The 13,840-nt window shown below is 41.0% G+C and overlaps 1 protein-coding gene across 2 annotated transcripts in view; it reads left to right on the forward strand.

Moving 5' to 3' along the window:
• The window catches only part of ENPP3 (ectonucleotide pyrophosphatase/phosphodiesterase 3), a 103,986-nt gene that overhangs the window by 42,712 nt on the left and 47,434 nt on the right, over positions 1–13,840 (forward strand). For both annotated transcript variants that reach the window (XM_061623856.1, XM_061623855.1), the window contains exons 6-9: positions 3,933–4,030; positions 6,882–6,961; positions 7,812–7,931; positions 10,232–10,341. In XM_061623856.1, coding sequence (XP_061479840.1) covers positions 3,933–4,030; positions 6,882–6,961; positions 7,812–7,931; positions 10,232–10,341 — 408 coding nt within the window. The remainder of the gene's footprint in view (positions 1–3,932; positions 4,031–6,881; positions 6,962–7,811; positions 7,932–10,231; positions 10,342–13,840) is intronic.

Below are 13,840 nucleotides of genomic sequence, written 5' to 3' on the forward strand. Positions count from 1 at the left end.
AAACTTCCTACTGGTGTGGAAATCATATACTGAACAGATGGAAAGCTTTTTAATCTCAGTAGGCTGAAAGCAAAAAGTAAGGTAATGTCAACCTCTGTCGTAGAACTTCAATATGCCGATGATAATGTGGTCTCCACACATTCAGAGAAAGATCTTCAAACTATCCTAATTGTCTTCGCAGAAGCATATGGAAAGCTTGGGCTCTCACTTAATATTAAAAAAACCAAAGTGCTTCATCAACAGGTGCAAACTAGTCCCTCTGTAGCACCATCAATCCAGCTTAATGGTGCAACGTTGGAGAACGTTGATCACTTCCCCTATCTCAGCAGCCATCTCTCTGTAAAAGCTGACATCGATGCTGAAATTCAACATTGTCTGAGCTGTGCGCCGTATTCTCCCGAATGAAGCGTGGTGTTTGAGGATTGGGATAGTCGCAGGGAGACCAAAATGCTTATTTACAAAGCCATAGTACTACCGACCTTACTGTATGCCTGTAAAACATGGACCATTTATAAACGCCACTCCCAACTTCTTGAAAGGTTCCACCAACGCTGCCTCCGGAAAATTCTGCAAATTACTTGGGAAGACAGACGGACTAATGTTAGCATTTTGGAAGAAGCAAAGACTACCAGTGTTGAAACAATGATCCTTCAACACCAACTTCGCTGGACCGGCCATGTTGTTCGAATGCCTAATCACCATCTTCCAAAGCAGCTACTTTACTCCCAACTTAAGGATGGAAAATGGAACATCGGTGGACAGCAAAAGGGTTTAAAGTTGTTCTTAAAGTGAATCTAAAAAAATGTAACATGAACATCGAGAACTGGGAAGCCTTGGCCCATGGACGTCCCAAATGGAGGCCAGCTATTATCAAAGGTGCTGTGGACTTTGAAGAAGCACGAATACAGGGCGAACGGGACAAATGAGCTAAGCAGAAGGCACATCAAACAAATCCCCATCGCGACCATCTTCCATCTGGAAACCTATGTCATCACTGTGGGAGGCTGTTGTTGACCATTGAACCGCACTGTCACTGAGTGTTTTTTCCATCAAGTCTGAAAGTGTGAAAAACTGTAACTAAGAGAAGTTATGTCTTTGCCCAGTCTGGGAACGGATAGCCAAGGCCGTTGTCATAGCAGCATCAAGATAGACTGGGAGAGTTCTAGCAGTTATCTGTGTTGAGCTGTGTCTTCTGTGTAATGTCTTTGAACTGAGAACTTCTCTCCTAGAGGGGGGGATCTTAAAGCCTTAAGCCATAATGTCTTAATAAAAGACTCTTAACCTGATCTAATGCATCTGAGAAGTTTCTTGAGCAACTTAACTCCAACGTAACGTATGCTGTTTCACGCAACAACGCACACACATCAACAGCTGTGTGGATCCAGAATTGGCCTCCACAGTCACTTACAGACCCATTGTTAAAGACCTTATCTCGGAAGACAATCTTACTCAGCCACGAGTGATCGCCAGTGGAATGTGGCTAGTGTCCATTATCCTTCCTGAGTTTGTTTAATCCTATGAGAACATGTCTAAATACTGCTGCCTCCCTTCAGGATAAAATAAACCAACACTTCAGGGGAAGGGGGTGAGCAGTTTTTGCCTATTCCTCCTTCCCCCTTCATTCTCCTGAAAAGCTGCTGCAGAGGGTTGCAGGAAGGTGGAAGCTGGTGAAGGGGGCTGCAGGGGGAAGGGAAGGAGGAACTGGCAAAAAAATTATCCCCCCTTCCTCCACCATGAGAGCCTTTGTTGGATCCATTCGCAGAAGGAACATGTAGAATCCAACCAAATGTTTGAAAGCCACTCTAAAAATTGATCTCCTATGCTTTATTATGAAGAGTAGATGCGAAACACCAGGCTATGACATCACCAGTGTGGTGTAGTGTTTAAAGTGCTGGACTCATACTTGAGAGATTAGGGTTCAAGTATCCACTCAGCCACAAAGCTCACTGGGTAACCTTGGGTCAGCCACTGTCTCTCAGCCTAAACTACCTCACAGGGCTGTTGTGAGGCTAGAATGGGGAGATGGAGAACCATGTACACAACCTTAAGTTCTTTGGAGGAAATATATAAATGTAAAAATAAGGACATGTGTAATTCCCATGAACCCTTGAATACTCCACAATGTCACTTTACAGAGCGATATAAATGTTCAGGTGTTTGAAGCCTCATGGCTTTGGATGGGGAAGTTGAAGAAGACAAATAGTGGAAAGGGTTATTTATTTTTTATTGCAATTTTATTAAAATAGAAAGGGTTGAGCAATATCCGTTACTTCTCGATTCCAAATTTCCCCTCCCTGAAGCTGCTTTTCCTTAGAAGGGACTAACAGGGTTTTATTATAGGCATTTGCATGTTATAAGTAGCTTGACCTTTGGTCTTAATAAGCTGACAGGTATTTCTTTCAGCCCTTTCTGCACAGTCTAGCCATCTAGTTGCATATGGTATATGTACCTGATAGTGAATTTTATCTAATGGGGCAACCCCAAGCACGTTTTCTCAGAAGAGCCTTATTTGCAGGTATGTGTAAACAGAGCTATAGCTTTACACTGCTGACCCAAAACACGCATACTTGGAAATAAGCTCTGTTTAAATCTGTGAGACTTGCTTCCAGAGAAATACGTGAAAAATCACAGTATTTACTGTGGTGAGATTCAACTCAACAGTACACTCATTATGGAAGATCCAAAGATCAGGAGCAACATAGTGACACTGAAAAGTGTTTGAAGAAATATGATGATGTTCTGGATCTTAAATATGTCCTTGATGCGTGGGTTTTACAGTAGCTATATATGTGGATTATTGCCCCCTAAATCAGAGGTCACAATCCAATGGCCACACTTTACATTGAGTCTCAACGTACTTTAACAGTTCTAAAATGGGTTAATGAGTTATAAAAAGATAAAGTAGAGTAGATTATCATCTATTACATGTAAAAGTCCAACTGGTCAGAAGATTGCTTATCATTCTGGGTTATAACCATTTAAGATAAAAGTATGTATGTACATTGAGTCTTGGATCAATAGTCTTCTGCAGAGTCATAAACATGTTCCTTCTGTCTGGGCTGCCTTTTAAAAAGGCAACAGAAATATTAATGAAACATCTACAATCTAAATATCTTAGTCAAAAATATCCGTAGTGTCACCAGGCATACAGACTTAGGATGTTCTCCCATCCCTACTTGCCTGGCCTCAGCAGGTAGGGGTCTCCCCACATAATCTCAGTTTATTGGCAGGTTGTGCACAACCTTCGAGCAGATGCACAGTTGCCAGAGATTTCCCACATTACTGTGGCTCTTGAAGTGGGATCACTGAAAGAGGATTTAGTTTGAACTACCATTGCACTGCTGCCATCTACGGAAGGACCAGAATAGAGGAAGCATAGCTCAGTGGTGGCATGCTTGGCATGCAGATGGCCTCAGGTTCAATCCCAGACATCTCAAGGTCTTTTTTTTTTTTTAAGGGGGATCTGGTAACATATAATTTGAAAAATCTCTGCCTGCAACCTTGGAATGCTGATCCCAGGCAGAATAGACAATAACTGAGCTAGATGGACAATAATCTGACCTGTGATACTGCAGCTTCCTACATTTGCAGATTCTTACATCTTTTCAGGGTCTTCTCCACACACACGTTTCCTGGTCTTTGATTTATGATGAGCTTGTTCATGGTGAAGGCAAAGCTTCCTTTTTCATACTAGCTGATGGTGAAGCCATACTTTTTCATAGTCTTTTTTTCTTTTGGCAGCCGCAGGTATGCAGCATTCCCTCGATAGCTAGCCTTCCTTCTAGTTCCCCTGTGACCTAAAATAGATTAAGTGTTTTTTACATTCATCTTCTGAACTGTCTAATCATTGTTTTTTTAGGAACATAGCAACTAATGCTTTTCAGCAAGCATCTAAATCTCCTGACTCTTGACTCTGTGATACTTATATGCAGGTTTGATCAGTCACCGCTTATTCTTTTTTCAATGGATGGCTTTAGGGCAGAATATTTGCAAACTTGGAGTGCTTTACTGCCAAATATTGAAAAGCTCAGTAAGTAATTTTATTCTTTAGGATGATTCATTATTTTCTAGAATCTATAGCCAAGGATGTTTAAATTATTTATAGTTTTTACTGCAAGTGGAAAAATTTAGCAGAGGGTGAGAAACGAGATAGGACCCCTATCCCAACCCATGCTTTCTGGCTCAAAGGGGGTGTCTCTGGGAGCAGCTGCATGAACTTTAAAGTAGAGTGGTCACTTATGCACTACCAAAAAAAGAGGAAAAGCATCACCAAAGAGAGAAAATAAGAGGAAACAGATTTACATGTCATTTGCGTGTGCAATATATGTATAGATGCAAATTCAGAAACAACTACAATTTAAATAGAACTACAAGCCATTTCACCTTACTGGGGAAGACTGTGACCAGGTGACCTGTGGGCCTGCTCAGTCAGTCTGGTCTCCAGATGCAGCTGTTGCCACTTCAAAGCCCCTGCTCTCCCTTATGGTTTCTTAACCAGACTTAGACCAGGCAGCCCTTCAAATATAGAGATCCTTCAAATAGAGAATTGCCCTCGGTAAAGTAGGACACGCAACCACCCTACTGTCAAGTGCCCATATTGAGCAGAGGCTCTTTTCAGAAAAGGTACAGGGCCAACCTTATTTGTGCTGGCAAGGCTTACCCAAATATAGGTAATTTGTTACCTATATTTGTTTTCAAAGTTTTACTGATTTTATTTGTGTTTTAATGATTGTGGTTTCATGTATATATATAAATTAATCTGTGGATATGTTCTATCTATGATTTTATTTGTATACTGCCTAGAGAGCTGTTTGATTAAGCATCTTATGACTCTTCTAAAGTAATAATAATTATAACAATAATCATTTTAACCACAGCCACCCCTCTCCTTAAGCTGAGAAGTGTCCAGCTTGAAAGGGGGTAGGGGCTATATGGCAGGACCCCCCAAGCTGCAGTCTCATTCTCCAACACCTTCTTTATTTTATTTATTTATTATGAGATTTATTATCCACCCTTCACCCAGAGGTCCCAGGATAGGTTACATAATATTAAAATACAAAGCTACAACAAAACCCACAATAATAAAAGCAGCAGCAAGTTCAGTAGGACACAATGTAGGAGGTGGAACAATTAAAAGCATATTCTCACCTCAACCCTTCATCATAAGCCTGAGCAAAGAGGTGCACCTTGGCGTACCCACAGAAGCTACATAGTGTAAATGCAGGTGCATCATGCAGCCTAAAAGATCCTGTAGGTGAGGAATTAGAGAAGGCACACCTGAGGATGCATATTTTAAAGCCCATTCTGAACTTGTCAAGGATTATCAATACCTTGGCGCAGTCATTAACCAAAATGGAGACAACAGTCAAGAAATCAGAAGGAGGAGAGCAGCTATGAGAGAACTAGAAAAGGTCCTCAAATGCAAAAATGTATCACTGAACACTAAAGTCAGGATCATTCAGACCGTGGTGTTCCCAATCTCTATGTATGGGTGTGAAAATTGGACAGTGAAAAAAGCAGATAAGAGAAAAATCAACTCATTTGAAATGTGGTGTTGGAGGAGAGCTTTGCGCATACCATGAACTGCGAAAAAGACAAATAATTGGGTGTTAGAACAAATTAAATCAGAACTGTCACTAGAAGCTAAAATGATGAAACTGAGGTTATCATACTTTGGACACATAGTGAGAAGACATGATTCACTAGAAAAGACAATAATGCTGGGAAAAACAGAAGGGAGTAGAAAAAGAGGAAGGCCAAACAAGAGATGGATTGATTCCTTAAAGGAAGACACAGACCTGAACTTACAAGATCTGAACAGGGTGGTTCACGACAGATGCTATTGGAAGTCACTGATTCATATGGTTTGCATAAGTCGTGATTGACTTGAAGGCACACAACAGCAGCTCCCCTCCGTCCTCCTGCTTTACATCCCAGGTTGAAGTGAAGCAAGAGGCAGCTACTCGGTTCCCTTTACTCTCATTCCCAAGCTTGGCTAGCTGGCACTTCATGCCTGCGCACTCCTCTGGGCTGCCAGTGTACAAAGGTAGTGCAGACATAGAACTCTCATCTCCCACTGGCTTTGGAGGTTTTTGTGGCATAGATTGGGCCATCCTTTCAAAATTGCAGGGTTTCTTGTATAACTTGGGAAACTTCTTCCTATCTTTAAGGAGCTATCCTAATATCTACCATTTTTTGTCCAGGGTGTTGCATTCTAGCTAATAGGGGAAATGATCTCTGGAAAATATTTTTACAAGTAAGAGGCCTTATGAGAAGGACTGTAATCCTGTGGTAGAGCATCTGCTTTTCTTGCAGTAGGTGCCAGGTTCGATTCTTAGCATCTCCAGGTAGGGTTGGAATAGACTGCTATCTATCTTGGAGAGCCACTGCTAATCAGTGTAGGCAGTACTGAGTTAGATGAACCAGTGGTAGGACTCGACCTCTCCAGACTTGTGTTTTACTGTGGGAATATTCTGCAACATGTTCTTAACACAATAATAGTGCATCAGTAGTGGATTTATTCAGCTTCATTAGTTGTTCTGTGATTGTTCCCCAGTGCGATCACATTTTGTAGCACAACAAAAGTGTGACAAAAATAAACCAGAACATTTGTGTTATTAAAAGCTAAAGGATTTCAGCAGGAAGTTACAGGATATGCACTTACTGGAAATGAGTAAGTGTGACTACTGCCCCAAAACGTTTGCAGGGGCAACAGTATTGAAAGCACAAGTAATCATCAATGTATAATAAAAAGGATGTCTAGAGAGGCCCTCAGTATAAAAAATCTTCCCATGTTACTAACATTTAAAAAAGTGATTTGCATGCGTCATGTTTAGATATATATAAGTCCTAGTAATAATTTTATAGTATTCTTGTTGCAGAAACATGTGGGACACATTCAAAGTACATGAGAGCTGCTTATCCAACCAAAACCTTCACAAACCACTATACTATTGTCACCGTAAGTAGCTTTTTTGCCTTTTGTTGCTATAATTCTGATAAATTGCATTTATTTTAAAAGCAAGGTGATATATATATATATTCCCTCCTTTCTGCTGTTAACAACCAAAATGATTTCCCACCAAAATGTAATAATGCTCTAACAAGAATCTAAAACGTAGATAAGTAAAACATCAGCCTTTTCATTTCTACAAGGCCCACCTAAAGCAAACAGATTTGTCTTGGTGCCAGAATGATAGCATTTGCTTGATGAGAGGTGGCAGTGGGCCATATTAAGAATGCATACAGCGCGTGTCTCTTTCGGGTCTGATAAACACTGCTGTGTCTCTACAATCACAGGGTGCAGTTCTAAGCAGGTTTATTAGAACTCAGTAGGACAGACATTCATTGGATCATACAGTTAAACACTCTTTGCAAAATGATAGTGAGGAGGAAATAAGGGGAAACAAGCCATACTTCTTTTGGGTAACAATCTCACTCCCATTTGCTGAAAATAAGGCTGAAATAAGTGGAACATGCAAAAATTGTTGCAATGTGGAGTGTTCTAGTTCAGGGTTCCATCTAGTTCCGGGATGCTCCATTACAGTGTCACCCCCCTCCCCCTGTTCTGTTCATACGGGGCTGTTTTTGTGGGTTCCTCTTACCCCAGATTTCTTCCTCTGTATTTCTGCAAGCCTATGAATATCTCCCTCTTGTGTGTGGATAGTGATGTTTTGGCTACGTAAAGATTGTCACTTGGAGAACTGAATGCAACCCAGTAAACATAAGCACGTCATAGAGTGTATATTTGCTTTAAGGCTAGGGCAAAAGTTTCATCCCACCTTAACTCAATGTGTGTCTTTCTTTTGCAGGGTTTGTTCCCAGAATCCCATGGCATCATTGACAACAATATGTATGATGTAGAATTAAATCAGAACTTTTCACTTTCTTCAAGTACCAAGTCAAATCCTGCCTGGTGGAGTGGTCAACCTGTATGTGCCATTTGCAATTTCTAGATTTGCTGCTCACTTTAGATATGAATTTGAATAAGGCCTACAGATGTATAGGTAACCCATCCCATCTAGTTTGGTCCACAGCAAAGTACATTTTGCCACTGAATACTACTGGTGAGAGAGGATAAAACTGGAGATGTGTTATTGAAACAGAGGAAGCTGCTTTATACCGAGTCAGACCATTGGTCCATATGTCTACAGTGACTGGCACCGGCTCTCCAGGGTTTCATGCAGTGTCTCTCCCAGCCCTATCTTTAGATGCCAGGGAGTGAACCTGGGACTTTCTGCATACAAGCAGAATATCTACCACTGAGCTATGGCCTTTCCCAAGTAGTGCCCAGCAGATTTTCATACAATGAATGACTTCTGAGAAATGGAGAGTTTGCATTTCATCAGCCCTATTTGTAAAGCTCTGCAGTCATTTTTTAACTCACTGCTGACCTGCTGGCATGCACCTAGGGTGGCGGCCTAGAAATGCCTAGGCTTTTATTGCCCCTATCTCAAGTTTAAAATAGTTGAGTGAGAATTTGTCTATTTAACTTACCTACCTGTGGCTTTCTATGGCCCTTCAAGGTGGCACAAAGCATGCATTTTACAAATAAAAAACAAAAAACTTAATTCAAACAGTGGAGCAACAGCATAAAACAGAACATCCCCATAGCAGAAAAAAATATTCACCGTAGAACCCACCTTATTGTCTCAGATATGGGGCCACTTCAGCTAGAAGGTTCAGTTTGACATTGTGCTTCACCTCAGATCCTTACCTCATTTTCTGAAGCCTTGGATGTCTTCCTCTTTGATTACAACAGGAAAATCAGTAAAGACCTGTCGCTTTAAACCAATCTTTTTTGCAGAATTAGGATGACATTTTCAGAGGGGGTGAAGCCTGCCAAAGTTCAGACAAATTGGTGCAGACATTTTTGTGCTAGTTGTCTTTACAGTTTGGAGGTTTTTTAAAAGGGGGTAAATGCCCTCCCCCTGTGATACTGTGGGCAATTTGCTGTGCACTTTGTTATGTGTTTGGAATTACTTATTGCACCCACACCCACAGAACAGTATTGTGCATCAAGCACTTCTGCAAAACTTCCCTTGCTTGCAAAGTCCTCAGAGCTCCAGCGCCCTATATTTTCAGGCAGAGAGTTGTGTTGGGTTCTCCTTACTGTTTGTTTTATTGTTGAGATGCCTAGCTTTTAATTGTGGCTGTATTTTAAGAATATTGTTTATGGGAGATGAGACAACAGAGGTGGCAAGATCAGTTCTCTCCCCGCTCAAAAAAACCCAGACACATACTCTTTGCCACAGGCAGCAGCAGAACCAGGAACCATATTCTGGAATAGTTCTGTTGGTAACAAATCTCTATCTGATAGACCTAATGCTTCCCCCCCCCAGATTATAATCAGCTGGCATGCACTACCTTCATCAAGAAGGTGATTCCCTGGCATCCAGTAACTGGTAACCAGGGAGAAAATGTTCAAGGAGCAGCAGAGGGCAGAGCTTGATTCAGGATGTGAGGACTTGGTGGAACTCCATGTACTTGATGCTCAAGAAATTGGCTGAACATTAGAGAACCATTCATGAGGGGGCCAGGTTTGGGGAGTTTGATGCCAGTGTCTCACTGACCATTTGAACAAACAGCACTGAGATACCATCTCCCAGTTAGTCGTGGTTTTGAAGCTATTCTTGGAAGCTATAAAGTCCCTGCATATTGCTGCTGCTAACAAAGTTAGTGAACTGTCCTTTCTCAAAGCACCATCATTTGATGTGCAAAGTCATTCTGTGGTATGCAAAGTGATTCCTCGGTTGGAAGCTAGTGCTGTCATTCCCCTTCTCTGCCTGGCATTTTCCATTAGGAGACACTTGAAAGAGGTACAAAAATGAAATTGGGCAAGAAAAATAAAACACCTTTCCAAGGCCCTGAGGTGGCTCCAAAGCCTCGCAACCAGCTTACTTTACCTTAGACCACCTTGATCTTGGGTTGCCTGAGATTCTAAAGTGGTCCAAATATCTCCAGAGTGGGAACATTCACCTTTGATTCATGTCTCATCAAAGTCCACATAAAATAAAAAGGTCTTGTTAGAATAGCAGATGGGACCAACTTAAGCCTTTAATGATAAGGAGTTCCATAGCAAATGTACTAAAGGCCTTGTTCCTTGCAGTTATTAGCCTGGTCTTAGCATGTTAATCAAGACATAATCTGGGGATGGAAAGTTTATATGAGTGTGTGTTACTGAAATGAATATCTCCAACATTTCAAATACTGAATCTCTGTCTTCTTGCAGATTTGGAATACAGCAATGCTTCAGGGTTTGAAAGCTGGCACCTACTATTGGCCTGGATCTGACGTAAAAATCAATGGAACATTCCCTAATTTATATAAGTTGTACAACAAGTAAGTTGAAACACCGAGAAAGAAAGAGCATGTGCCAGGTCAGGCAATGTGTTACAGTTGTCTGTATTGGCATATAACTTTTAACTGATAGTATCTCTGAAGTCAGAATCTTATATTTTATTTCTGTAAAGTTGGCACTGAACTAGTTTTTCCTTCACTTTACAATTGCTGGGTCATTATTTACCAGTCAGTTCACAAGACAAACAATGGAAATTATGTTCCTTGTTGGGCTGCCAACTCCTGCTGCTAAACAAAACAAAACAAAATCCTTGCCTTTAATGGATTCATGGCAGGCAGATGCATCAAAGTTGTAGCTGTTTATATCAGTGTGTTACATTGGCAGGATGAACTAGTTCTGCCAACTCTCAATAGCTATTAGTCATCATGGCTGTATACTACCTCCAGGATGAATAGCAGTTGCTGGGGTCATGAATGGGACAGTGCTATTGTGCTCATTTCCTGATGTTGGAGTTCCCACAGCTAATCCTGGTTTGATCCAGCAGGGTACTTATGTTTTAATCTCTCCCCTGATAAGCTGCTTTTTAAAATTCGGATTGTAATTTTATTTACATCAATTAATAAATAGTAGATACATTTACATTGGAAAATCTATAGCAGAAAACAATCATAAAAATCACTTTAAAACCAAAAGTGATTTAAATTAAGTAAAATAATGGAAAAAAATTATGAGGGAAAAATATAAAACTCTATTACCCTGTGAAATCTGATGAACATGAATAGTTACTCAAGTTCTACACCCATTAATTTAATATCATCACCAATATAACATCACATGCAAGATCACAAATAACAATAAACATGAAATTTTAAGGGACCATGAATTGATTTCAACATTAATAGATACTATAAATTGTCAAATCCAAATAGTGTTGCAATCCTAAAGTGCTCCATAGACAACCTGAATTTATTTACCCAGACACATCCTTCCTTAGAAAATCATGGGTTAAAGTTGGTGGCCAATCATGTTCTTTCACAGCCACGTGACTTAGGAAAGAAAAACACTCAATGGGAGCGTGCGACGCTAGTCAAACCCCCCAGGTTTCTTCTTACTGTAAAACCTGGTGGGTGCAGCTTGAATGCATTTTTTAAAAATTCAGCTTCAAAGAGATTTTGCAACTGGCAGATCAACCCTCTTCAGGTGTGGCTAATGGAAAAGTTTTATTCTGATGACTAGTGTGTTCACAGCCATACAAACAAAAACTATTTAATGTGGAATGTACTGCCTATTTGGAGCTAGTCACTGTCTTCTCTGCTGAGTTAGCTTTTCCATCAATGCTATATACCACACTTGCTGGTATGATATATAGCACTGCTTCATCAGATTTACATTCATATATTTTCAGTGACAGGCGATAACAACTCAAGCCACTACCAAAAGTGTTAAAATCAAGTATTTTGAATGCATGTTCAGACTATCGTTTTGGAAAACTGATAACAGAGCCTTAACTGGGTCTGGAGGTATTTGTTGATACATAATGTGGCCAGTTTCATAGAACACCCTCTCTTAAAAATGCTGTACCACTTCACAAGTCACCATATGTGATAAGCTGCTAGATCGTATGGAGAAAACGCATAAAATTTCCCAGCAGTGTAACTACTAATAACTGGGAATGCTGTGACATGCATCCATAGTAAAAGACAGAGAAAAGGAATGGTGGCACAGCTACTCAACGAGGATGGCAAAATGATATCAGATGACAAAGAAAAGGCAGAAGTCTTCTCCCCAAAAAGGGTCTATGACCCTCCTGGGAAACATGAAGTAGAAGGGGCAGGATTGGACCTTGAGATTGATAGACAAACGGTCAAGGAATACCTAATCACTTTGAACGAGTTCAAATCGGCAGGGTCTGATAAACTGCACCCTAGAGTATTGAAGGAACTGGCTGAAGAACTCTCAGAACCGCTGTCTATTATCTTTGCGAAATCATGGAGGACTGGTGAAGTGCCAGATGACTGGAAGAAAGCTAATGTTGTCCCTATATTCAAAAAGAGCAAAAAGGAGGAACCGGGGAACTACAGACCAGTCAGCCTAACATCAATCCCTGGAAAAACTCTGGAGCAGATTATAAAGCACTCAGTCTGTAAGCACCTTGAAAACAATGCAGTGATTACTAGGAGCCAACACGGATTTATGAAGAACAAATCCTGCCAAACTAATCTTATCTCATTTTTTGATTGGGTAACCTCCCTTGTAGACTGTGGCAATGCTGTGAACATAATATATCTTGACTTCAGCAAAGCTTTTGACAAAGTGCCCCATGATATTCTGATTAGCAAGTTAGCTCAATGTGGGCTGGATGGAACAACTATCAGGTGGATCCACAGTTGGCTCCAGAATCATACTCAAAGGGTGCTTATCAATGGTTCCTTCTCAAACTGGGCAGAAGTAACAAGTGGGGTACCACAGGGCTCAGTCCTGGGCCCAGTGCTCTTCAACATTTTTATTAACGACTTGGATGAGGAGGTACAGAGCATGCTTATCAAATTTGCAGATGATACAAAATTAGGGGGCATAGCTAATACCGTGGAAGACAGAAACAAAATTCAAAGGGACCTTGATAGGCTGGAGCATTGGGCTGAAAACAACAGAATGAAATTCAACAGAGATAAATGCAAAGTTCTACACTTAGGAAAAAGAAACCAAATGCGGAGTTATAAGATGGGGGATACTTGGCTCAGTCAAACGACATGTGAGAAGGATCTTGGAATTGTCATTGATCACAAGCTGAATATGAGTCAACAGTGTGATGTGGCTGCAAAAAAGGCAAATGCTATATTAGACTGCATTAACAGAAGTATAGTTTCCAAATCGCCTGAAGTATTAGTTCCCCTCTATTCAGCACTGGTTAGGCCTCATCTTGAATACTGTGTCCAGTTCTGGTCTCTGCACTTCAAGAAGGATGCAGACAAACTGGAACAGGTTCAGAGGAGGGCAACAAAGATGATCAGGGGACTGGAAACAAAGCCCTATGGGGAGAGACTGAAAGAACTGGGCATGATTAGTCTTGAGAGGAGAAGACTGAGGGGAGATATCATAGCACTCTTCCAGTACTGGGAAGGTTGTTACATAGAGGAGGGCCGGGATCTCTTCTCCATCAACCCAGAGTGCAGGACACGGAATAATGGGCTCAAGTTGCAGGAAGCCAGATTTCGACTGGACATCAGGAAAAACCAGAGCTTGGAAAAGTTACTTTTTTGAACTACAACTCCCATCAGCCCCAGCCAGTATGGCCACTAGATGGGGCTGATGGGAGTTGTAGTTTAAAAAAGTAACTTTTCCAAGCTCTGGGAAAAACTTCATAACTGTTAGAGCCTTTCAACAATGGAACCAATTACCTAGAGAGGTAGTGGGCTCTCCGACACTGGAGGCATTCAAGAGGCAGCTGGACAGCCATCTGTCCAGAATGCTTTGATTTGGATTCCTGCACTGAGCAGGGGGTTGGAGTTGATGGCCTTATAGGCCCCTTCCAACTCTACT

The sequence above is a fragment of the Rhineura floridana genome, chromosome 4 (genome assembly GCF_030035675.1).
Source record: "Rhineura floridana isolate rRhiFlo1 chromosome 4, rRhiFlo1.hap2, whole genome shotgun sequence".
NCBI classification, from domain to species: Eukaryota; Metazoa; Chordata; class Lepidosauria; order Squamata; family Rhineuridae; genus Rhineura; species Rhineura floridana.